Source organism: Pongo pygmaeus, chromosome 20 (genome assembly GCF_028885625.2).
Source record: "Pongo pygmaeus isolate AG05252 chromosome 20, NHGRI_mPonPyg2-v2.0_pri, whole genome shotgun sequence".
Lineage (NCBI taxonomy): Eukaryota > Metazoa > Chordata > Mammalia > Primates > Hominidae > Pongo > Pongo pygmaeus.
In genome coordinates this window covers 49969935-49994614 of record NC_072393.2, presented here as the reverse complement: position 1 = coordinate 49994614, position 24680 = coordinate 49969935, and the positions used below count along the sequence as shown (strand labels likewise).

The window sequence follows — 24680 nt, the reverse complement described above, 5'->3', positions numbered from 1 at the left end:
GTTGAGTTCTTTTTCTGTAGTGGTACATTTTGAATCTCTTCTCATTTCCCTTTGTGTATGTTTCATTAGTAATTGTAGTTAGAAACATGTAACATTTCTGATTCATGGACTTACATGTAACATTCTACGTGTAACATTCTAAAGTTGTAGCAAACTGTTTTCCACGGTTACTAGCTTAACTTCAATCACCTGCAAAAACACTACTCATTCACAGCTTCTCTCTCTCCCCACTTTGTACAACTGTGTCATATATTATGTCTATACATATTGTCTACCCATTCACATAGATTTATCTTTCAAGTTTGAAGGACAGTTTGGCTGAATGTCGAATTCTCAATAGACATGTGTGTGTGTATATGTGTGTGTATGTGTTTTTAGCAAAGAATATGTCATCTAGTTTCAGATGTTTGCAGAGAAATCTGCTGACATCTTCATTAAAGATTTCTTTGTACATGACAAGTCACTTTAGACTTGCTGCTGTCAAATTTTTCGTTTGTCTTTGGTTTCCAACAATTTTTTAATAATATGTCTCAGTTGGGTCCCTTTGGGTTTATCTTACTTGAAATGCATTGAGCTTCTTGGATTTACAGAATGATGTGTTTTTCACATTTGAGAAGTTTTCAGCTTATATTTCTGTAAATAATCTCTCTTGGCTTTCTTTCTGTCTACCCAGGACACCTATAATGCACATATGGTCCTTTAGGCCTTGTTTACTTTTAATCACTTCATTTCTTTTTGCTGCTGTGACACAATAATTCATAGGACTTGTCTTCATGTTCACTCATTCTGAAGGTAACGTAGTAGGAGTAGGGGTCATGGGCCTTAGATACACTTATCTGTGGCTTCAGAGCCTGCTCCAACCCAATCATATATATACCACTTACAAATGGAATACCAATGTGCACATACAATTTAAAGGCAAGGAAGGGCCAACAACACCCAATTCATGATGGAAAGCTTGGCACACATGCTAATTTAGTAGGTCATGGTTAAGGGCTCTGTCTCTGCTAAGACTAGCAAAATCATAGGCTGCTTTTCCAAAGAAGAGTAAGTAGGCTGGGGGTGGTGGCTCATATCTGTACTCATTGCTTTGTGAGGCTGAAGAATGAGGATCTCTTGATTCCAGGAGTTCAAGACCAGCCTGGGCAACAAAGCAAGGCCCTGCCTCTACCAAAAAGAAAAAGAGTAAGTATATGTGGAGGATGACTGGGCTTTGCTACAAAATCCTATCCATTTGTGGTTTGATTCATCAAAAGTGACCAGCCAATGGCTCCTAACGTCACTCTCTGTCACTGATATTTCAATTACTTTTGGATCTCCTGGTCCATAGTGTCCTGGTGTAGAGAAACTTACATGGCAGATAGGACACATTACACAGCCTTATTGTATCTTAGTCGAGGCAAAATGTTTTTGGGTCAGACAAAAAAGGCAGAGTAGCATATCTCAATGAGGAATAAGTAGCATCCAGTAGCCAAGGAGGGCCACTAGACATTGTGACACTTTGTTTGGTTGTAGGAAGTACCATATGCTACTTGTCCTATACCTTAGAAGGGACATCTCAATAGTCCCACATCACTGAACCTGTGGAAATTTCACCAAAGTGGAAGTCCGATGAATATTTATAGGATTTATTCTTTCTTTCTGTCATGCATTTGTCTTACTAATATGCCTAGTGTAGTTCCTACTTTCTCCTCACCATGTCTGATCATGGTATCAATGTGCCATTTGACAATAAGGATTCAGTCATTGCCCAAAAGAGTGATTATTTCTCCTTTCATGTACTTAGTCACAGGTTTATGGCCATGGTTTCCTGTGGAGAACTCTGAAATGTATCAGGGCCCATACTCATCTAACATTGGCCTCCCCTTTATGTAAATGAATGTGGATTTGTAAACTGGACATGTCTTGGAATTGATTTGAGGGCTGTGACTATGTTAGGTGGTTGCAGTTAGAGTTCTCTTCCCCTGCAATAGAACTCTTCTACCAATACAAACCCAGTGACAGTATCATAGATTTCCCATCAATTTATTTACTACGAATACCAAGATCAACAAGGCAAAGTTAAGCCCTGCATAGTGGTTGACTTCATCTTTCTCATCTTTTTCTTTCCTTCTTTTTTTTTTTTTTTTTTTTGAGATGGAGTCTTGCTCTGTCACCCAGGCTGGAGTGCAGTGGCATAATCTCGGCTCACTGCAAACTCTGCCTCCCAGGTTCATGCCATTCTCCTGCCTCAGCCACCCAAGTAGCTGGGACTACAGGCGGGTGCCACCACACCCGGCTAATTTTTTTGTATTTTTAGTAAAGACGTGATTTCACCATGTTAGCCAGGATGGTCTTGATCTCCTGACCTGGTGATCCACCCTACTCAGCCTCCCAAAGTGCTGGGATTACAGGCATGAGCCACTGCGCCTGGCCTTCTTTCCTAATTTCTGAAGCCCAACTAGGAGCATCCAGGAAATACTACTATACTGATAAGTTTGTCTACTGTGTCCTAAACTAACAAATTCATGGTCACCAGAATCATTCCAATAGACATTTGATTAGGATTATTCAATATGATATTTGGCATATTATCACACAATGCCTTTGACAACCAGTTCCCTATGTTGCACTGGAAATAAAGTCAGTAGTGCTCTTAAATTTAGTAAGAGTAGAAATCCAATTCTAGAAAACACAATCAATTTAGAAAACTCATCCTTAGGGTGTTCTTCCTTTAGAAGTTCTTGTGGGGCAAAATGTCTTTTGGTCAGCATTCAATCAGAGAAACAGAATCAGTATGACATATACAAGCAGTTATTGCAAGGAACTCTCCTTTGGCACTGTGGAACTGGCTAAGTCTATTAGTCTGTTCTCACACTGCTATAAAGAGCTACCTGGCCGGGTGTGGTGGCTCACACCTGTAATCCCAGCACTTTGGGAGGTCAAGGCAGGTGGATTGCCTGAGGTCAGGAGTTCGAGACCAGCCTGTCCAACATAGTGAAACCCCGTTTCTACTAAGAATACAAAAATTAGCTGGACATGGTGGCACACATCTGTAATCCCAGCTACTCGGGAGGCTGAGGCAGGAGAATAGCTCGAACCTGGGAGGCAGAAGTTGCAGTGAGCCGAGATTGCGCCACTGCATTCTAGCCTGGGTGACAAAGCAAGACTCCATCTCAAAAAAAAAAAAAAAAAGAACTACCTGATACTGGGTAATTTATGAAGAAAAGAGGTTTAATCGACTCACAGTTCTACAGGCTGTACAGGAAGCATGGCTAGGAGGCCTTAGGAAATTTACAATCAAGATGGAAAGCGAAAGGGAAGCAAGCATGTCTTACCATGGCAGAGCAAGAGAGAATGAGAGCAGGAGGAGGTGCTACACACTTTTAAAACAAGTAGATCTCATCAGAATTCCATCAAAAGACAGCACTAGGGGGATGATGCTAAATCATTAGAAACAGCCCCCATGATCCAATCACCTCCCACCAGGCCCCACCTCCAACACTCAGGATCACAATTCAACATGAGATTTGGGTGGGGACACAGAGCCAAACCATATCACTGAGCAATTCCAAAATGCATATGGCTGGCCACCAGAAAGGTGAAGATGGAACTCTAACCCATGAGAGGAAGATGCCACCAGCAGATGCAATATTTTTTTCATTCAGAGAAGCTTCAGCTCTATTCTAAAGGATCTTCAAGTGATTGATCAGGCCTACCCTTATTTAGCATAATATCCCTACTCAAAGGCAATTGATTATGGGCTGAATGTCTACAAAATACCATCACAATGTCTATATTAGTGCTTGATTAACTAGGGACTATAGTCTATGCACTATAAATCCATTAAAATCAGTTATCCCACAGATGTTCATCAGCAGGAAACTGCCTTTTGAGTTTTTCAAAATTTTTTTGTATCTTTTCCTCAGGATCTACAGAAAACTGTTTAATGAAAAAAATAATATTCAGTGCACAAGAGTACTACAGACATTAAAGATAAGATTGGAAGTGAATTTATTAAGAAAACCTTTAATATTGTCAAATCAGAGCAATCTCATTAGAATCTAGCATGCTTAGTATATTCGTTTTGTAAAGTCTACATTCCTCTTCCTTTCCCAGGTCTCTCTCTAGGAGAGAATTAACTAAAGAGTCTGGCACTGTTTTCAACTGATAAGAGACATTTACCATTTACCATGGAGGCTTCATTTGCATAATGAAAACCTTGGTCTCCACAACCCCTTATCATAATCCAGACACTCCTTTCTATTGATTCCAGGCCTTTAGATAACTCTTTCAACCAACTGCCAGTGAGAAAATCTTTGAACCCACCTATGACCTGGAAGCACCTCCATGGCCAACTTTGAGTTGTCCCGCCTTTCCAGACCAAATCAATGTATACCTGTATTGATTGATGTCTGCTTGTAACTTCTGTCCCCCTAAAATGTATAAAACCAAGCTATAACCCAACCACTTTGGGCACATGTTCTCAGGGCCTTTTATGGCCTTGTCATGGGCCTTGGTCACTTATATTTGGCTCAGAATAAATCTCTTTATATTTTATAGAGTTTGACTCTTTTTATCAACACCATGGTATATAACTCTGAATTGGTATCCAAACCAGGTCTTTGTTCTAACTGGATCCATAGCAACAGAAGCTCTGCTGCTGTCATGCTATGTTCCCTGCCCATACACCTCTGGTTTTCAAAGGATCTGTTTTTTTTTTTAATTTTTTGAGATGGAGTTTTGCTCGTTACCCAGGCTGGAGTGCAATGGCGTGATCTGGCTCACTGCAACCTCTGCCTCCTGGTTTCAAGTTATTCTCCCACCTCAGCCTCCTAAGTAGCTGCGATTACAGGCATGTACCACCACACTCGGTTATTTTTGTATTTTTAGTAGAGACAGGGTTTCACCGTGTTGGCCAGGCTGGTTTTAAACTCCTGACCTCAGGTGAAGATCTGTTGCTTTAAAAGACAAAAAACAAACAAACAACCTTCACAACATATGTATATTTATTTCAATCTCTGAAATCACCTTTGTAAAAATTGTAACAGTGAGAACATTATGACAGTGCAAGAGATCTCATCTAACCAACTCCATCTTGCTTTTAACCACCAAACTGCCCTTGGTAGTAATTCCTGGGCATGGGCCAAGCTAACTTTGGGAGGAATTTAGTTTATAATTTAAATGATAATAGCCCTTCCCCCAAACTAAACTGCCTTTGTAATACTATTGAAAGGCCCCACTAGTTTAGGAGGATGAGAGGGGCCTGAATTCTAAGATATATATGTAAAGGATTACCAGTCATTATTCTGATTTCCAGCTGTTATTCCAGAGGTCTTAAAATTTTCAAATTCCCCAGTTACTCCAGTAAATAACATCACTATTGTAGAACCTAAGACTGGCCTTTTGAGATGTCTTTTCAGGCTTCTGCATTTCTGACAACCAGATGGCCCCACCTAAACCCATGACTCTTGACTCAACTGGTCCTGTGGCCCCCATCCAGAAGTGGACTTAGTGCACAAGGACCATTTATCACATCCCCAGCCAATCAGCAGCACCCATTCCCTAGCCCCCTGCCTGTCAAACTATCTTTGAAAAACCCTACCCTCCAAATTTTCAAGGAGGCTGATTTGAGTAATAATAAAACCCTAGTCTCCCATTTAGCCAATTCTATGTGTATTAAATTCTTTCTCTATTGTGAATTCTCTGTCTTGATAAATCAGCTGTGTCTGGGCACTGGGCAGGAGCTCCAGTATTTGCACACTCCCTGACTTATCCCTAAAGAAGCATCACATGCTTTAATTACCAAGACAGTTAACCAGACTTCATCAATTTATCTGCATATTCTAAAAACCAGAGAATATATATATACATTTTTTGAGATGGAGTTTCACTCTGTTGCCCAGGCTGGAGTGCAGTGGCATGATCTCGGCTCACTGCAAGCTCTGCCTCTTGGGTTCATGCCATTCTCCTGCCTCAGCCTCCCGAGTAGCTGGGACTACAGGCGCCCACCACTACACCCAGCTAATTTTTTGTATTTTTAGTAGAGATGGGGTTTCACCGTGTTAGCCAGGTTGGTCTCGATCTTCTGACCTCATGATCTGCCAGCCTCAGCCTCCCAAAGTGCTGGGATTACAGGCGTGAGCCACCGCACCTGGCCCAACCAGAGAGTATTTCACTTTGAAATGACTTCGAAATGCCCTAGTCATTGTGAACTTACATCATATGACAATATAGAGCATTTTATTCTGAGTATCTGAGTCCTGATACGTAAGTGATTAACATTAATAAGTTAGCAAATTTATTGCACTAAATTTACTGCTTTGATAAAACTGATGTTCACTGAGAAAAAATGCATAAAATTATAAAATGGAAAAACACCAGCAAATATTCATTGCCAGAGGAAAGAATATTTGTTCACAAATTACGTATATACACATTAAAAAGTCCCAGAAACACACAAAGATATTTGATTATGTTATGAAGGTTACAGTCAGATTTCACAAAGCTCACATTATGTTTTTCTCCTTTTACTGTATGTCTGGTGCCCTCATTTTATTGGTCTCATGTTATAGGAATAAATGCATTTCACACAAATTCTTGTTGAATACTTATTCCATTTTAAAATGGGGTGATATCATCCATGTGGTTTTCTATTTTTCACAGTTTTAACATCATAATCATAATTTCCTATCCCATCATTTCCAGGTAAAACACTTGTACCTTATACATTCTGATATACACTGCTTACAAAAGACTTATTTTTACTGCCAACAATAAAGAAGAGCATGTAAATGTCACTCCTTCCCCAATCATGGATACATTTCATGAAATTACCAAACTCCGATAGGTTTCTCTTGGTATTTCATAGAGATAGGAAGAGAATATTAGGTTAGGTTTCCAAAAATTGTCAAATTGGCATAGCTTCTGAGTTGTTTGATAAAATAAATGCTACCACAATTAGAAGGCCATTATATCAAAGCCTGCATGGAAATACACAAGAAATCATGAGAATTCAGAACTAAGGAAGTTTTTTCCAACGTAACCACATCTTCCACGTAAAAAGTATTACTATAAATTTTGCCTTAACACTGTTAAAAAAATGTAATTGTGAAATATGCAGTGGACTGTTATTGACAAGTTAAGAAACAATTTTCAGCCTGTAGTGTGAGAAGAGTTACAAATGATTGTTGAATTTATATTGTATGCAACCAATGGAGCATTAGACAAAGCCGCTAGTAGTAAAAATCCAACTTCAGAACAGAGGATGAGGGGAAGCCAGCAGCCAAGTGCGACAGGGTAAGATTACCCAAAATAATGCTTTGGATTGCAGTACTGAGTGTATTCTGCATTTTAACTCAGGTGTCCCTGAATTATTTTTTGTAGATTTTTCTCTCCTAGATACAATTTTAAAATATCATATTTTCTCCTTTTGATTCATTTAACACATACTAAACTTGTAAGTGCTAATCAGTGTTAAGGTCCTGAAGATGCAGAAAACAAGGTACCTGTAGTTAACATTCTAGTGGTCATCACTTTTGACATGGTCATCACTAGGGTTTTGTAAATGTGTGAACAAACTCTTATTCTAAGGTCTCTCCTGAATGACAAGTGTAAGTTCTGTTTGCAACCCTACTGCACAATTTACAAGAGTTCTCTACTATGATGGTCCTAGGATGACGGGAGTATGCTGAGCTATGGTGAAACACTGAATTTAACTTAAACAAATGTTTTCTGTCCTACAAGACTGGATGAAATATATTATCAGTATGGACTGTGATAAATTATGATATAAACACACACTGAAGTGCTTACCATATGCCTATTTTTAATGTTTTGCCCCTTTGTGAACTCTCAGATGAGATTATAGACAACTGAGCAGAGACTTTATCACACACCTCATTACTAAGGATTCTGTCCAACGTGGACACTCTGGTGCAGTTGAGGACTTGAGGCCTGAGGTGGTATGAAGCCATATCACCCTAGCCACACTTCCATAGTTTTGCTCTTGTGTCAAGCCTCTGAGGCATAAGATTCCAGTGATCTAGCAATCCCACTCTTGAGTATATCCAAAGCAAAGGAAATCAGTATATGGATCAGATATCTACACTACCATGTTCATTGGAGCACTATTCTTCACAATAGTTAAGATATGGAACCCACCTATGTATCCATCAATAGATAAATGAAGAAAAGGTGGCATATATACACACCAGAATACTCTTTGGGCATAAAAAGGAAACAAAATTGTGTCATTTGTGGCAACACAGATGAGCTTTGGAGGACATTATGGTAAACAATATAAGCTAAGCAAGGTAAGATAAATACTAACTGTCCTCACACACATATGGAAGCTAAAAAAGCTGATTTCATAGAAGTAGTGAGTAAAACAGTGGTTCTAGAAGCAGGGAAGTGTAGGGGTTAGGTGAGATAGCCAAAGATTGGGTAACAAGATACATAAGTACTGCTAGATAGGAGAAATACATTCTAGTGCTTAAAGCACCAAAGGTGACTATAATCAACAATAATTTATTGTTTCTTTTCAAATCACTAGAACAATGGATTTTGAATTTTCCCAAAACAAAGAAATGGTAAATGTTTAAGGTAATACACTAATTACATCAATTTGATCATTACGCATTATATACACATATTAAAATTTCATACCATATCCCATAAATATGTACAACTTACATATCATTTAAAAATAATGATAAAATTATATCCAGATTCAAGCGCCTCTTGTAGCGCTTCCCACAGTCCTCACATTTGGATGGGTTTTCTCCATTGTGGTCTCCTTGTTGGTCTTTACAGAAAGACCGGTGTACAAGCCTCTTTCCACAATCCTCACATTTGAAGGGTTTTTTCCGGCAGTGGAGTTTCTTATGATTCAAAATACTTGAAGCCCGGCTAAAGCTCTTCCCACATTCCTTACAATTATAAGGTCTCTCTCCAGTGTGGACCCTCTGGTGCAAGTTAAGACCTGACTTACTAATGTAGCCCTTCCCACACTCCTCACATCTGTATGGTTTTTCTCCACTGTGGATTCGCTGATGGATCAAAAGATATGAGGACCATCTGAAGCTCTTCCCACATTCTTTACAATTGTAGGGTTTCTGTCCTGTGTGAATCATCTGATGCTTATGCAAATCTAGGCTATCAGTGAAGCCTTTTCCACACTCCTCAGATTTGTACAGTTTCTCTGCTGTGTGGACCATGCAATGCCTATTAAGACTTGACCTAAGACAGAAGCTCTTACCACATATTTCACATTTGAACGGCTTCTCCCCAGTATGAATTCTCTGATGTTTCTGAAGCTGGAAATTATGAATGAAGGCCCTCCCACATTTCTCACAAATATAAGGTTTCTCTCCTGTGTGTAATTTGCAATGAACTTGAAGTATTGCTCTACATCTGAAGCCTTTCCCACATTGCTCACATTTGAATGGTTTCTCTCCAGTGTGGACTCTCTCATGAGTTTGCAGACATGAGCTCTGACTGAATTCCTTACCACGCATGTCACACTTACAGAGTTTCTCTCTCAAGTGAACTCTCTGGTGAATACGAAGAGCTGAGATGTAACAGAAGCTTTTTCCACACTCATTGCATGTATGAGACTTCTCTCCTGAGTGTAACTGCTGAGGAAGATCAAAGATGGCAACATCACTGAAGGATTGTTTACACTTCCCATTCTGTGAAGGTTTCTGTCCTTTATGAATTATAGATAGTCCTGCCTCAACCTGGGAGGGGACATCACCTTGTTCAAAGAACTGAGAATTATTTATGATGGAGTCTTGAGACTGGGTTAAGTAACTTGCAGTTTGTTCCCAGATTTGCTGGCAAGGGCAGTCTTCATGTGGTCCTGCTTCCGCAACAGTCTTGCCACCTATAAGGACACAGAATGAAGAGATGTGGACAAATGAAGACTTTGTTCGGTGTTTTTAAGATTTCACACTTAGGATATGGCATTCAACTTTAATGAATGTTCAGTTTATGTTTTCCCCATGCATCTTGTTTTCTGGTTTGTATGTGACCAATTTATAACCACACCATGTCTCATATGTCAAATCCTTGATGGAAATAACAGACTCAATTAAAAAATTGATATATACATTTAATTTGTTACTATTTCTAAGGAATTTTCTGGTCAGTCAAAAATCTTGCATGATAAATTACTAAATTAAAACATTATGTTCATAGTGAAATATAAATCAAAGGGAAATTTAAGGAAAAACAATAAGAAAATCAATAGTTTATATATCTGTGTTTATGTTGTATATCCTTACATAGAAGTTACCCTAAGTAAAAAGAAGTCAGGACTTTGTCCTCAGCATCTGAGAGGTAATCTCTAGGATCCTGACGTATCGTGCTGGAGGAGAGTGTCTTTGTTTGTCAGGGTGCCAACTCTGGATCACTCTGGATAGTGAAACAATATGATTTAGGGTTGTGGCTGGCCACTCCTTTCGAGGGTGAGGGGTGGGAGACCATCCTCCCCATGTCAGAAATAACAATGTTTGTTGTTTAATCTGTGAAGTCTGTTATTTGTTACCAGCAACGGGGAATACAGTGTCCATGACAGACAGAGTAACAGCAGGGAAGACAACGTGGCTGGAAAAGATGGTGCAAGGGGGAGAGGACAGATGTAGTCAAGAGGCAGCAGTGGATGAAGAACAAACCACAGGGTCTCTAAAAGCCAATAAATAGGTTGTAACTTTAATAACATTAATAAGCCATAAAGGCTTTTGGACCAAGGAGTGGAAAACTGACTTGCATTTCCCAAGGATCATTTTGGCTGCTCTGGGGAAAATAGATGTCAGGGTGGAAGGGAGGGAACAGGACCACCAGCCAGAAAGGGGTTTTAATAAACCAGGAAAGAGATTGGGCAATTTAGATCAGGGTGATAAAAGTGGGCACGGTCAGAAGTAAAACAAATGGGAAAGTCATGTACAAGGACACACAGTTGCTTGCTTCTTACCTGAATTTCCTTCTCTTTGGGTTGCTGTCTCCATCATCCAAAACTTTTCTTCCCTTAGGAAGTGGAAAGGGTGGAATGGTTGATGCCCTGTGAACGTGCAGAGTCATGTGCTTAATACCAATTCATTCTAGGTAATATCAGGTAAAATTTACTGGAAATTTAAGTTCCCACTGCATACACAAACTTGAATACTCCAGGATACAAAGCCACTCCTGAGGCCTGATGTTCCATTACAGAGGGTGCCCGTGCTCACCCACTGAGAGCAGGTTCGTGAAGTTCTCAAGCATCACATCTTGGTATAGCTTCCTCTGGGCAGGGTCCAGCAGCCCCAGCTCCTCCTCAGTAAAGAACACAGCCACGTCCTTGAAAGTCACTGCCTCCTATAACATCAAGGATATATAACCTCAATCTTATGACCATGGACTACAGGGGGAGGAGCGGCATTGAGCAGGTGGAGAAGTGGAGGTCAACTTAATAGATTTCCTACTCATTCTGTCTGTATCCTGACTGATTTTCCTGAGCTCCACCAGAAGTGCAATCATGAAAAAGACCTCCTGTATTTTTACTTTGTGCACTTACTGAGTGTCCTTGTAAGTAACCCCTTAGGATTTCAAATGGTGCATCCTAGGCTACACCTATATAGGTTTCAATGAATCTTGCCAATTGCCCCAGTTGCCCCAGCAACAATGAACAATTCAGTCTCAACCTTGTTTGATGAGGCTTATTGTCCTCCTCTCTCAGACCCAAACCCTGGATGCTATCACTTTTCTTTAGTATTTGCCAAACTAACAGGTTTTAGGTAACTATTTTCAAAGTGGCCTTGGATCCATTCTCCCCACTTTCTTGTTTACAGGTCTCAAGAATAACCATAAATGTGCTAGTTATGCAATGTCCTTCCTAGGGAAGATAACATCTTTTTATTGTTTTTTTATTTTTATGCCTTCTTTGGTTCTAGTCCAATCCATAAAAGATAATATCTTGAGTTAGGGAGGAACTGCTCAGTAAGTCATGTTGCCCCTGAGGCATATAACCCGGGACAGGCTGCCCCTTGGGGCGCCTCAGCTATGGTGCAAATGGGGCATGTGCAGTCATGACTCCACCCAGTCTAGGCAGCTTTCTGGAGCCTTGGAGGACTGGCTCACAGTGGATCATAGGCTTCTGTTGTCCCTTGCTACCTATATGTAATAAATCTGCTTTATGTAATGTGTCATATATGAGTGTGCTCTCTCATAGTGGACTCGCCAAGTCTGTAACTAGTGAACCTGTTCCATGGAATTGGTGCAGCCAGCAGGGTCCAATTTGACAGAACTCTGGACTGGCAAAGGGGGAGGACTTATATCCTGGGCAATTGGCCCAGTGCAGTGATGGCAGCCTGGGGGCGCAGGCTGGACAGCAGCTTGATTTATAAAGAAGATAGAATGATAAGTGGGACACAGGCCACCCCTCTACAGATGTGAGCTGGCTGCATGGATTGAGACAGAGAGGACAGAATATGGAAACACAGGAGCTTGGTGCGTGATCTGCTGATTGCGACACCTTAAATAATAGCTCATTCCTGGGGCCAGAGGACTCAAGAGGTGGGTAAAGTGGGTCAGAGGGTCCCTGGAGCATCTAAGAGAGATGGAGCCAACATGTGTAATATGGGCCTCCACAGAAAGGGGGACCAACTATCTGATGGACAAGTATGAAGAAAACCAGAAGGACATGTTATCTTGGTGTATAGCGCACCCTTGACATAAGGAACTCCATCATCAATACAAATACAGTTATGAAAGTACAAGGAACAGCACAAGAAGAAAAAACAGGCTAATTTGAGAGCAAGGAGGTAAAGAAGTGGGAGCACTGTTCATTCCTACTAATTTTTCTACTCCATAATGTAACAGTAAAAAACAAAACAAAACCCAAACCAAAAACCAAATGCAAAGTCAACAAAAAAGAGACAAAGGAAGCAACTGGCACACAACAGGTCCCAAATGCCCATTTCCTCCTTGAGTCTTCCCAAGATAGAGAAAAATATATGACAAGATGAGCAATATGATGGAATTTTAATAGCAAGAGAGGTGAGCTCTACTCACCTTGAATGTGGTCATTTTTCCTCCTACTTTTTGGAATCTTCAGAGTCCTGAGTAATGGAGCACGAAGGAAGGTGGAATTGTGCCTGGAAAATGCCAGAGACAGCAAAAAGAGAGACATGAAATGGAGGCTGGGGATGCTATGTAGCAACATGGATATGTATTATGAATGATCACAGCAGCATTATTCATACTAACCCAAAAACTGTGCCCAACCAAAATGCCTTCCAAAATGGAACAACCAAAATGCACAACCAAAATGGGTCAATGGATAGAAAAATCATGGCATATCCATATAATGGAATCTAATTTGGAAATTAAAAGGAATGAAGTACCAGCTCATGCTACAACATGCACGAACCTTGGAAACATAATAAGAGAAAGAAGCCAGTCACCAAAATCCATGGATTATATGATTCCATTTATATGAAATGTCCGAATAGGCAAATGTATACATAGAGGAAAAGTAGGTTAGTGGTTGCTCCAGATTTGGGGTGAGGATGAGGTTTAATTGTTAATGGGCACAGAGTCCAACTGGGGGTGAAAAATAACTAAACTGAATTATGATGATGGTTACTCCACTTTACAAAGTTCCTAAAGATCACTGTACTCCTGAAATGAGTGAATGCTTTATGTAAAATATACCTCAATAGAGTTGAAAAAAAATTGCTAATCCACATGTCATTTACCTTCATAAGACTGAATTCTGAGTCCATATTGTTGGAAGATTTATAGTTGAGCAAACAAATGAATAAATGAAGAGAACTAGAAGCTCATCTTTAGTAGAATGCCCACTAATAATGCATCTTCCAATAAGAAACTTCAGTTTTTTTAAAAAAGGTAACTTTACAGCAGACAAATCTGAAAGACATCATCTTGGCCAAGTGAACATAGTTGAGATCACCAGTGAAGGGACAAACCGACATCATGTGAACCCTGTTATGTTGCAATAAAGAGGAAACCTCATCCCTTGTGCAATATCCTTACCAACAATACATAATCTGAAACTAAACATGAAATATATCAAACTCCAAATGAACATCTTTCTCCAAAATAACTTTCCTATTAAAAAAAAGAAACCACCATGTTTATAAAAGACAAAGACTGTGGAATCTTTCCAGACTAAAGAAACTATGGAATGTGACAACTAAAGACAATGCATAAACTGGACTTTGAATGGCGTTGCAGGTGAAGGGTAGGGCAGGGGATGGTCATAACGACTTTACTGTTTTTTGAGACAGAGTCTCGCTCTGTCACCCAGGCTGGAGTGCAGTGGCGCGATCTCAGCTCACTGCAACCTCCACCTGCTGGGTTCAGGTGATTCTCTTGCCTCAGCCTCCAGAGTAGCAGGGATTACAGGAGCATGCCACCACACCCGGCTTTTTAAAAAATATTTTTAGTAGAGACAAGGTGTCACCATATTGGCCAGGCTGGTCTCAAACTCCCGACCTAAGGTGATCCACCCGCCTTGGCCTCCCAAGATGCCGGGATTACAGGCATGAGCCACCGTGCCTGGCATACGACTTTAAATGAAAAATTGAACAAATTTAAATATGTAACTACAGATTAGATAACAGGATGTTAGGTAATATGCTATCCAACACTACCTAATGAGTAACACTACAACTACTAGAAGTCTTTTAACAGATCTGATATGTAATACATAACAATATTATTTAATATCTAATATTATCTAGCATGTTATGTGAAACCCTATACCATCCCTTCCTAAATACCTCTTACCAAAACACCCCACATTTACATGGTATGTGGGCTTCCTTGCTGCACAAAGCTATAATCAGCTGTCTCTGGTTAGTTATGTTCCTGGTGGTATTTGGCTGATGGTCATCAACAAAGCAACCGGGAAAAATGTAAACAACTGGCAAATTTGGATAGAGTATGAGAACTCCTTATACTATTTTTGCAACTTTTCTATAGCTTTTAAATGATATAAAAATGAAAATATTTTATTTTATTATTTTATTATTATTTTTTAATTATTATTATTTTTTTTGAGACAGAGTCTTGCTGCGTAGCCCAGGCTGGAGTGCAGTGGCATGATCTCGCTGACTGCAAGCTCATGCCATTCTCCTGCCTACGGAGTAGCTGGGACTACAGGCGCCCGCCACCACGCCCGGCTATTTTTGTGTATTTTTTTTTAGTAGAGACGGGGTTTCACCGTGTTGGCCAGGATGGTCTCGATCTCCTGACCTCGTGATCTGCCTGCCTTGGCCTCCCAAAGTGCTGGGATTACAGGCGTGAGCCACTGTGCCCGGTGAAAATATTTTAGACATCAGGAAATAGTCATAAGGATAATGGGAATAATAAAATTGAGCATTATATAATATGTCAGTTCACTAGTTTATTTTATTATTATTATTATTATTTTTTGAGTCTCACTCTGTTGCCCAGGCTGGAGTGCAGTGGCGTGATCTTGGCTCACTGCAACCTCCACCTCCCGGGTTTAAGCAATTCTCCTAAATCTCTTTATTTGTATTTTTAGTAGAGATGGGGTTTCACCATTTTGGCCAGGCTGGTCTCAAACTACTGACCTCAAGTGATCCACCTGCCTTGGCCTCCCAAAGTGCTGGGATTATAGGCATGAGCCACTGCAACCAGCCTCACTAATTTAGTCTCTATTAGCGGTATTTAAAATTTTTCTATAGTTAAAAGACATATGGGAAAACACATTAAAATATAACAATTTTTAAAAAAATGTTTATAAACAAATATAGAAATAGACACAAAGAAAGACTAAAAAGAAATCAATTAGAAGCTTAACAGTTACTATCTTTACATCTTGGATTCATGGGTAATTAAAAAACTTTTTCTACTCTCATTTCTCGCATTTCAGACTTCTCCACAATGATACAGTTCCACAACAATACGAAATACTTGGAAAACATGAAACAAAATAGTTGAGAAATTTTTTAAAATTCCTAGACGTCCAAGCCCATGAGCCTTGCTCTCAACGTCCTTTCAATCAGGTCCTAACTTGCTTTCCCCACGAGTCCAGCTAGTTCCTCTGCCTCAATGAGAATGTATCCAAGAGATGATCAACTCAGGCTCTGACCTGGACTGCCTAGGTGCCAACCCCAGCTCTACCTCTCACTAGTTGGCTGCTTTGCACCCTGTGTCTCACTCTCATCTTTAAAACAGAGAAAAGCAATACTTCAGAGAGCCACGGTGTGGCCTAAATTTATTTGTATAAAGCACTTAGAATGAAGTTACCAATTACGGCTTAATGATTATCAACAGCCATACCCGAGGACACACTCTCGGTTGGGTGAACATCTCTATAAAAGAAAAAAGCCACTATTCACAATAGCAAAGACTTGGAACCAACCCAAATGTCCAACAATGATACACTGGATTAAGAAAATGTGGCACATATACACCATGGAATACTATGCAGCCATAAAAAATGATAAGTTCATGTCCTTTGTAGGGACATGGATGAAATTGGAAATCATCATTCTCAGTAAACTATCGCAAGGACAAAAAACCAAACACCGCATGTTCTCACTCACAGATGGGAATTGAACAATGAGAACACATGCACACAGGAAGGGGAACATCACACTCTGGGGACTGTTGTGGGGTGGGGGGAGGGGGGAGGGATAGCATTAGGAGATATACCTAATGCTAAATGGCGAGTTAATGGGTGCAGCACACCAGCATGGCACCTGTATACATAAGTAACTAACGTGCACATTGTGCACATGTACCCTAAAATTTAAAGTATAATAATTAAAAAAGAAAAAAGCCAAGGACCAATCACATAGAGATTTTCCCTCAGTAGCCAAGAAGTCCCCTCCCTGCAGCTCTTTTAGAAAGGTCAGGCTGGGGAAGGCGAAAGTTGTGAAATACCCTGACTGCATCGCGGTCCCCCATAAAAGTTAAATGCTCTCCGCCCTTCGTGGAAGCGGACGCAACTCTCGCTTTCCTAAAACGAGGTCAGAAGGCCTCCCGGGATCATCCAGCGTCCTGCAGATATTAGGGAGAAGGAACAGGGCCCCTGCAGCTGGAGCTATGACCCCACCCGGGGACCTGACCTCTTCGGGAAGTTAACAAGAGACCACCAGTCACCAAGTGACACGGACTGCTTTAAGGTTCTCATTTACGTTATCTCTTTCAGTTACCAAAAACGATTCTACTAGGATGGTTCTAATGTCCCCATTACAAAAAACAGCAATGGAAAGTATAAGGACATTGAGTAACACTCCATGTCACACCGCGAGAAAGCGGTCGCACACGTAGGGTGGAGGGAGGCAGGCTGAGCGAGGTCAAAGTCCTGGAAACGCTCACAGCATGGCACAGAGGACCCCGCCAATTCCAACCCCCGGGATGCCAGCACAGCACCCCCATCCCAGAAAGCTTCCGTGGACGGGAACAACACCCCATTCCCCGCCCCACCAAACCTCCGCTCTGCGCCAAGGCTTCTTTTCCCTTGCTTGAATCATCGATCATCAGGTCGTTGCGACCCCAGGCAAAGGTGACAAGTTCAGAAGGACCCGCCAGACGCAGAAATGGCTCAAACTACGCGGTTACGTAGCAACCGCAGGCTCACAGACCGGAAGTGTTCGCGCCTCCACAGAGCGTCTGGACTCCACTTCCCAGAATTCCCCGGTTCAACTGCTTGGGCCAAAGGGTCCACCACTCCATGAAGTTGATGGACTACAGTTCCCAGAATTCACTCGTCCACCCGCCTGGGCCAACTTGCCCGCGACTCAGGGTGTGTCTGGACTCCACTTCCTTCAATGCCAAAGGAAAATGTCTATAATCTCACTCTTCAGCGGGAAGCGTTTGGACTCCACGGTGGTCCTTGACTACACACACCGAAATGCCCACCGGGATCGTATCCCATATCTCTGAGCGCCTGATGGGGAATGTGGACTGTGACCCTGTAGATCGTCCTTCTCTCTCCCTGAGTCTTTGAGGGAAAATATTGTATGGACAGGAATTCCTGAAGTCTAAACCCTTCCCACGAGGATTAGGATAACCTGACGATGGAAGGTTAAAACTAAGGGTTTAAAGGATGAGCCAGGTGGAATGATTTGGCAGGGGCAATGAGGAGCAGGAAGACACCAGCCCCTACTCCAGAAGCTGTGGGACCACTGGTTTGGCAGGAAAAGCCACCCCCATTTAAGATCACAGCTACCAGTGGAGAAGCGGTGTCGTCATGGAATAGCTATCTTCCCATAAACTTTTCATGGTATTCATATTTCTCCTTAGATGTAGAAACATCAAATTTCAGCGAATGTAGTGAATTGCTCAGTGCCTCAGAGCAATAATGACTGATGAAGAGCTAGGCATTGGTATCAATCTTACATTGAGATTGTAAATGCAGTAAAACGGGAAGATTCTATAGGTGAGGGAGCATGTTTTATTTATAGTTTCTTCCTGGCCGAGCGCAGTGGCTCAAACCTGTAATGCGAGCCCTTTCGGAGGCCAGGGCAGGACGTTCCCTTCCCAGGAATTCGAGAGCCAGCCAGGACAATACAGGGAGACTTCATCTCTATAATTTTTTTTTTAAGTGGTCAGGCGTGGTGGCCTGATCTTGGGACAAGTCCCAAGTACTCAGGAGGCTGAGGTGGGAGGATCGCTGAAGCCCAGGAGTTTGATTGAGGCTGCAGTGAGCTATGATACCACCTCTGCACTCCAGCCTAGGCAACAGACACCTCAATAATTTTTTTAAAAAAATTAAGTTTCTTCCTATTTCTTGGTGAAACATAATTTCTTTATTATAGTTAGCAATTTAAAAACTGGCATTGGTTAAAAAATAATAATAGTATAAAGCTAAATTAGGTAACAATTCATCTAAAAACCTGCTCTTTTGAAGGTAACTTTTTTTCTCCCTATAAACATACATTGGCCTATAAACCAGTATTCTTCTTTTTAAAAAAATGGAGTCTACTGTTTATCTATTTTTCTAAACTAAAAACTTTTCAAAATTTTGTTTAGACACAAAAATAAGGTGACTGTGCCAAACTTACGATGCCAAACATCCGCTCTCTGAAAACTGAGTGATCACTATTCATATGCCAGTTATAGCTGTATCCTTGATCTACTCTGCCTTCCCGAAAGATAAAATGTTTTGACACACTCAATCGTAGCATGCACGGAACTGAGCCTAAGAGGTTAAGGGCACTTGGCATCAAAGGTCCCTTCTGCTTCCCAGGTCCTTGCACTCTGGGTCTGTGATGGGAGGAGCAGCCCCTATGATCTCTGAGATGCCTTTGGGGTCATTCTTCCAGTGTTAGTGACAGCAGGTCCTGGCTTCAGTTGACATGACCAATCCAAACTAATCTCCTAAATCGGTTGCTTATCTCTACCGTTGTTTTATCCAGAACAGGTTTTCTAATTTTTTTCCAAAGTAGATAGGCTGTGAATTTTTAAAATTCTTCGTTCTGTTTCCCTTTTAATTAATAATTCTGACTTTCTGTGGGGTCCCCCCCGACAACGTGGGAATTCTGGGAGATACAATTCAAGCTGATATTTGGGTGGGGACACATCCAAACCATGTCATTGATGACATTGACAAAAACAACAGGGAAAGGACTCCCTATTCAATAAGTGCTGCTGGGATAACTGGCTAGCCACATGCAGAAGATTGAAACTGGTCCCCTTCCTTACACCATATACAAAAATCAAGCTGGGCACTGTGGCTCACCTCTGTAAAAATTGGTAATAATGTCCCCACTTTTAGTTACCTGAGTCTTTATTTTTTAGTCAGTCCTGCTAAAGTTTTCACAATTTTGTTAGTCTTTCAGAATAACCAACTCTTGGTTTGGTTGATTTTCTTTGTATTCTTCTTCTCTATTTTATTTATTAATACTTTAATCTTTATTATTTCCCTCCTAATCACTTTCTGTAAGATTCTCTTTTTCTAGTTCATGAAAATAAAATTAGGCTGTGGATGTCAGATCTTTCTTCTTTTTTAATATAAGCATTTACAGATATAAATTTCCCTCCTCCTACTGCTTTTGCCTCATTCCAAAAGTTTTGGCCATTGTTTTCATTTTCAGTTGTCTCCAGGTATTTCCTAATTTCACTTCTGATTTACTCTGACATATTATTTAAGAGTGTGTTGCATGCACACGTATGTTTATTGTGGCACTATTCACAATAGCAAAGACTTGGAACCAACCCAAATGTCCATCAATGATAGACTGGATTAAGAAAATGTGGCACATATACACCATGGAATACTATGCAGCCATAAAAAAGGATGAGTTCATGTCCTTTGCAGGGACATGGATGAAGCTGGAAACCATCATTCTGAGCAAACTATCACAAGGACAGAAAACTAAACACTGCATGTTCTCACTCATAGGTGGGAATTGAACAATGAGAACACTTGGACACAGGGTAGGGGACATCACACACCAGGGCCTGTTGTGGGGTGGGGGACGGCGGGAGGGGTAGCATTACGAGATATACCTAATGTAAATGACGAGTTAATGGGTACAGCACACCAACATGGCACATGTATACATATGTAACAAACCTGCACACTGTGCATATGTACCCTAGAACTTAAAGTGTATATATATATATAAAAAGAGTGTGTTGTTTAGTTTCACATACTTGTGAATTTTCCACTTTTCATGATGTGATTGAATTTCAGCTTTTGTGATCTAGATTATAATTGGAAAAGATTTTTATGATATTAAATTTTTGTATTAAGATGTTTTATTGAATTTATTACAATGTTTTCAGCCTGTAGTGTGAGTAAAATTACAAATTATTGTTGAATTTATATTGTATTCAACCAATGGAACACTACACAAAGCCACAAATACTAAGAATGCAACTTCAGAATAGAGGAGGAGGGGAAGACAGGAACCAAGTGTGAACAGATATTATCAAAAATAATGCTGTGAACTGCAGTATTTAGTGTACTCTGCATTTCAACTCAGGTGTCCCTGAATTATTTGTAGATTTCCTCTCTTAGATACAATTTTAAAACATTGCATTTGCTTTTTTTTTCTTTTTTTATTATACTTTAAGTTTTAGGGTACATGTGCACAATGTGCAGGTTAGTTACATATGGTTTGCTCCTTTTGATTCATCTAACACATAGTGAACACAAAGTGATAATCAGTGTTAAAAGTTGTGAAGATGCAGCAGAAAACACATGTCGCTGACATTCTAGTGGTAATCAACTTTGATATGTTCATGATTAGTTTTGTAAATGCATGAATGAACTCTTATTTTAAGGCCTGTCTCCTGAATAACTGTAACTGTCAAACTTTTGTTTGAAGCCCTACTGCACAACTTACAAGGGTTCTCCACTATGACAGTCCCAGGACCACTGGGGTATGCTGAGCTATGGCCGAAACAGGCTTTAACTTAAATGTTTTTTCTCCTACAGGACTGGATGAAATGTATCATCAGCATGGATTCTGTGATAAATTACAAGGTACAAACTCAAAGGGAACTGCTTTCTATGTGCCTCATATTTTAATGCTTCTCCCCTTTGCGAATGCTTAGGTGAGACTGTAGTCATGAAACTGAATAAAGACTTTATTACAAACATTACTGAGGCTTCTCTCCAATGTGGACATTCTGAAGTTGAACACTTGAGGCCTGAATGAAGAACATACCACCCTCCTCATACTTCCATAGTTTCTCTCCCGTGTGGAGCTTCTGAAGCATAATAAAATTCAAGTGATCCAGCAATTCTACTACTGGGTATATCCAAATGAAAGGAAATGAGTATGTCGAGGAGATATCTACACTCCCAGGTTCTTTGTAACACTACTCACAATAGCCAAGATATGGAATCCACCTAAGTGTCTATCAATACATGAATGAAGAAAAGGTGGCATATATACACAATGGAATCCTCTTTAGACATAACAAGGAAACAAAATTTTATCATTTGTGGCAACATGGATGAGTTTTCAAGGACATTGTTAATATAAGCCAAGCAAAGAAAGAGAAATACTGTCATCACTCATATGGAAGTCAAAAAAAGTTGATTTCGTAGTAGAGAGTAGAACAGTGGATGTAGACAGGCAAGGAAGTGTAGGAGGTAGGTGAGATGGCCAAAGGCTGGCTAACAGATAGAAAAGAGGTAGAGGGGAAGAATAAGTTCTACTGTTCTGCAGCACTAAAGGTGACTATCATCAACAATTATTTAAAAATTGCTAAAAATGTGTTGTAGTCTCACAAATGCACCACACTGTAGCAGTCTCTCTTGTGATGTATCCCCCGGAGTTCTTAATCTCACGTCCAATATGATTAAGAAGCACAGACACAAGGGTGAAATTGGAGTAAAAGTTTAATAAGTGAAAGAAAAAAGCTCTTCACAGTGGAGATGGGGATCCAAATAAGTTGCCCAGTATGAGGCTGGGGTCTGGGGTTTGTATGGACTGGGAAGGGGAAGGAATGCACTTAGCCTGCGGGCTGTCTTGGAGAAAGCGTGATTCAGCTTGGTCTGGGACCTTGGCCCGGGACCAATCAGGAACTGAAGTGATGATTCATAAGGGCTATTCAGCTTGGCCTGGGACCAATCAGGAGCTGAAGTGATAATTTACAGAGGCTGGGCTTTTCCTTTTCCACAAAAGAAAGTGCCAACCTGAACCTACTGAAGCCCACTGTGTTCATGCCCACAAAAGAAGAAACTTTTTCCTGGGAGCTGCTGATTATACAAAGGACAAAGGCATTTCTGTGTCAGGTCTTTTTCCCTTAACTGAATGAGCCGGAGGTTTGTGTGACTTTTTACCTGAATGGGCTGGAGGTTCTTCTATCTGTGCAGCCACGGGCATGTCTCCAGGCACAATCCCCTGTGCTAGTTCCCTTATCAGTGCCTGTAGCTTGATTTTCTTCCCCAGACTGCTTTTTATGTTGTGTGGGGATGAGGCACTGACCCGTTTGGTGGGGGGTCTCCAGGGACCCTTCCCTTGCTGTCTACCAACTCCTCTCAAATGGATTTTGAATTTTCCAACACAAAGAAATGGTAAATGTTTGAGGTAACAGATACACCAATTACACTGATTGGATCACTATAAATTATATGCACACATTAAAATATCACATTGTACCCCATAAATATGAACAATTATGTGTCATTTAGAAATAATGATAAAAGTATATCCAGATTCAAGCGCCTCTTATAGCGTATCCCACAATCCTCACATTTGGATGGGTTTTCCCCACTATAGTCTCTCGGCTGGTCTTTACGGTATGTCCTGTGTACAAGCCTCTTTCCACAGTCCTCACATTTGAATGGTTTTTTCTGGCAGTGGAGTCTCTTATGATTCAAAATACTTGAGGCCCGGCTAAAGCTCTTCCCACATTCCTTACAATTATAAGGTCTCTCTCCCGTGTGGACCCTCTGGTGCAAGTCAAGATTAAACTTAGTAACATAGCCCTTCCCACACTCCTCACATTTATATGGCTTTTCACCATTGTGGGATCTCTGATGGGAAGACAGTTGTGAATTTGTATAAAATCCCTTCCCACATTCTTCACATTTGAAGGTTTTTTCTCCACTGTGGACTCGCTGATGGTTCAAAAGGCATGAGGACCATCTGAAGCTCTTCCCACATTCTTTACAATTATATGGTTTCTCTCCTGTGTGGACCACCTGATGCTTATAAAAATCTAGCCTACCAATGAAGCCTTTTCCACACTGCTCACATCTGTATGGTTTCTCTCCTGTGTGCACCATGCAATGCCTATTAAGTGCTGATCTCTGATGAAAGCTCTTATCACAGGTATCACACCTAAATGGTTTTTCTCCTGTGTGAACCATGGAATGGCTCTTAAGTCTTGACCTAAAATGGAAGCTCTTACCACATGTATCACATTTGAATGGTTTCTCCCCAGTATGGATTCTCTTATGTTCCTTAAGCTGGGAATCATGAATGAAGGCCTTCCCACATGCCTCACAAATGTAAGGTTTCTCTCCTGTGTGTAATTTATGATGAACATTAAGTGCTGATCTACGACTGAAACCTTTACCACATTGCTCACATTTGAATGGTTTCTCTCCAGTGTGGACTCTCTCATGAATTTGCAGATGTGAGCTTTGACTGAATTCCTTGCCACACACATCACACATAAAGAGTTTCTCTCCCACGTGGACTCTCTGATGAACATGAAGAGCTGAGATGTAACAGATGCTTTTTCCACACTCATCACATGTATGAGACTTCTCTCCTGAGTATAACTGCTGAGGAAGACCAAAGATGGAAACATCACTGAAGGACTGTTTACACTTCCTACCCTGGGAAGGTTTCTGTCCTGTGTGAATTGTGGGTAGTCCTGCTTCAACCTGGGAGGGGACATCACCATTTTCAAAGAACTGAGAGTTATTTATGATAGAGTCCTGAGACCTGGTTAAGTCTTTTGCAATTTGTTCCCAGATTTGCTGGCAGGACCACTCTTCATGTGCTCCTGCTTCTGGAACAGACTCCAACTCAGTTTGGATCTTGCCTCCTATAAAGACAGATTTAAGAGATGTGTACAGGTGAAGCCTTTATTCAGTGCTCTCAAGGTTTTACACTTAGGACATGACATTAAACTTTAATGAATACAGAGAACGTTCAGTTTCCAAGTACACCTTGATTTCTGGTTTGCATGAGGCCAATTCAGAACCACATCATGTCTCACATGTAAAATCCTTGATAGAAATAATAGAC

The 24680-nt window shown here is 40.7% G+C and overlaps 2 protein-coding genes across 7 annotated transcripts in view; both read right to left on the bottom strand.

Annotated features, from left to right (window-relative positions):
• Nucleotides 1-6507: 6507 nt before the first annotated feature.
• ZNF230 (zinc finger protein 230) lies at nt 6508-17621 on the bottom strand. 2 transcript variants are annotated; one of them, XM_054463527.2, is made up of 5 exons: nt 17448-17621; nt 13030-13112; nt 11208-11334; nt 10955-11041; nt 6508-9865 (listed from the first exon to the last, which is right to left on the bottom strand). In XM_054463527.2, exons 2-5 carry the CDS (start codon nt 13042-13044, stop codon nt 8670-8672), a joined length of 1425 nt encoding a protein of 474 aa, XP_054319502.2. In that variant the 5' UTR covers nt 13045-13112; nt 17448-17621; the 3' UTR covers nt 6508-8669. The 2 variants fall into 2 exon arrangements, with proteins under 2 accessions (XP_054319502.2, XP_054319503.2); XM_054463528.2 differs by lacking the exons at nt 13030-13112; nt 17448-17621 and having other exon boundaries at nt 11133-11217.
• A 4676-nt stretch (nt 17622-22297) lies between these two features.
• Nucleotides 22298-24680, bottom strand: part of LOC129019931 (zinc finger protein 155) — a 33060-nt gene continuing 30677 nt past the window's right edge. For all 5 annotated transcript variants that reach the window (XM_054463526.2, XM_063658079.1, XM_054463524.2 and 2 more), the window contains one exon: nt 22298-24477. In XM_054463526.2, coding sequence (XP_054319501.2) covers nt 23096-24477 — 1382 coding nt within the window. In that variant the 3' untranslated portion in view covers nt 22298-23095. The remainder of the gene's footprint in view (nt 24478-24680) is intronic.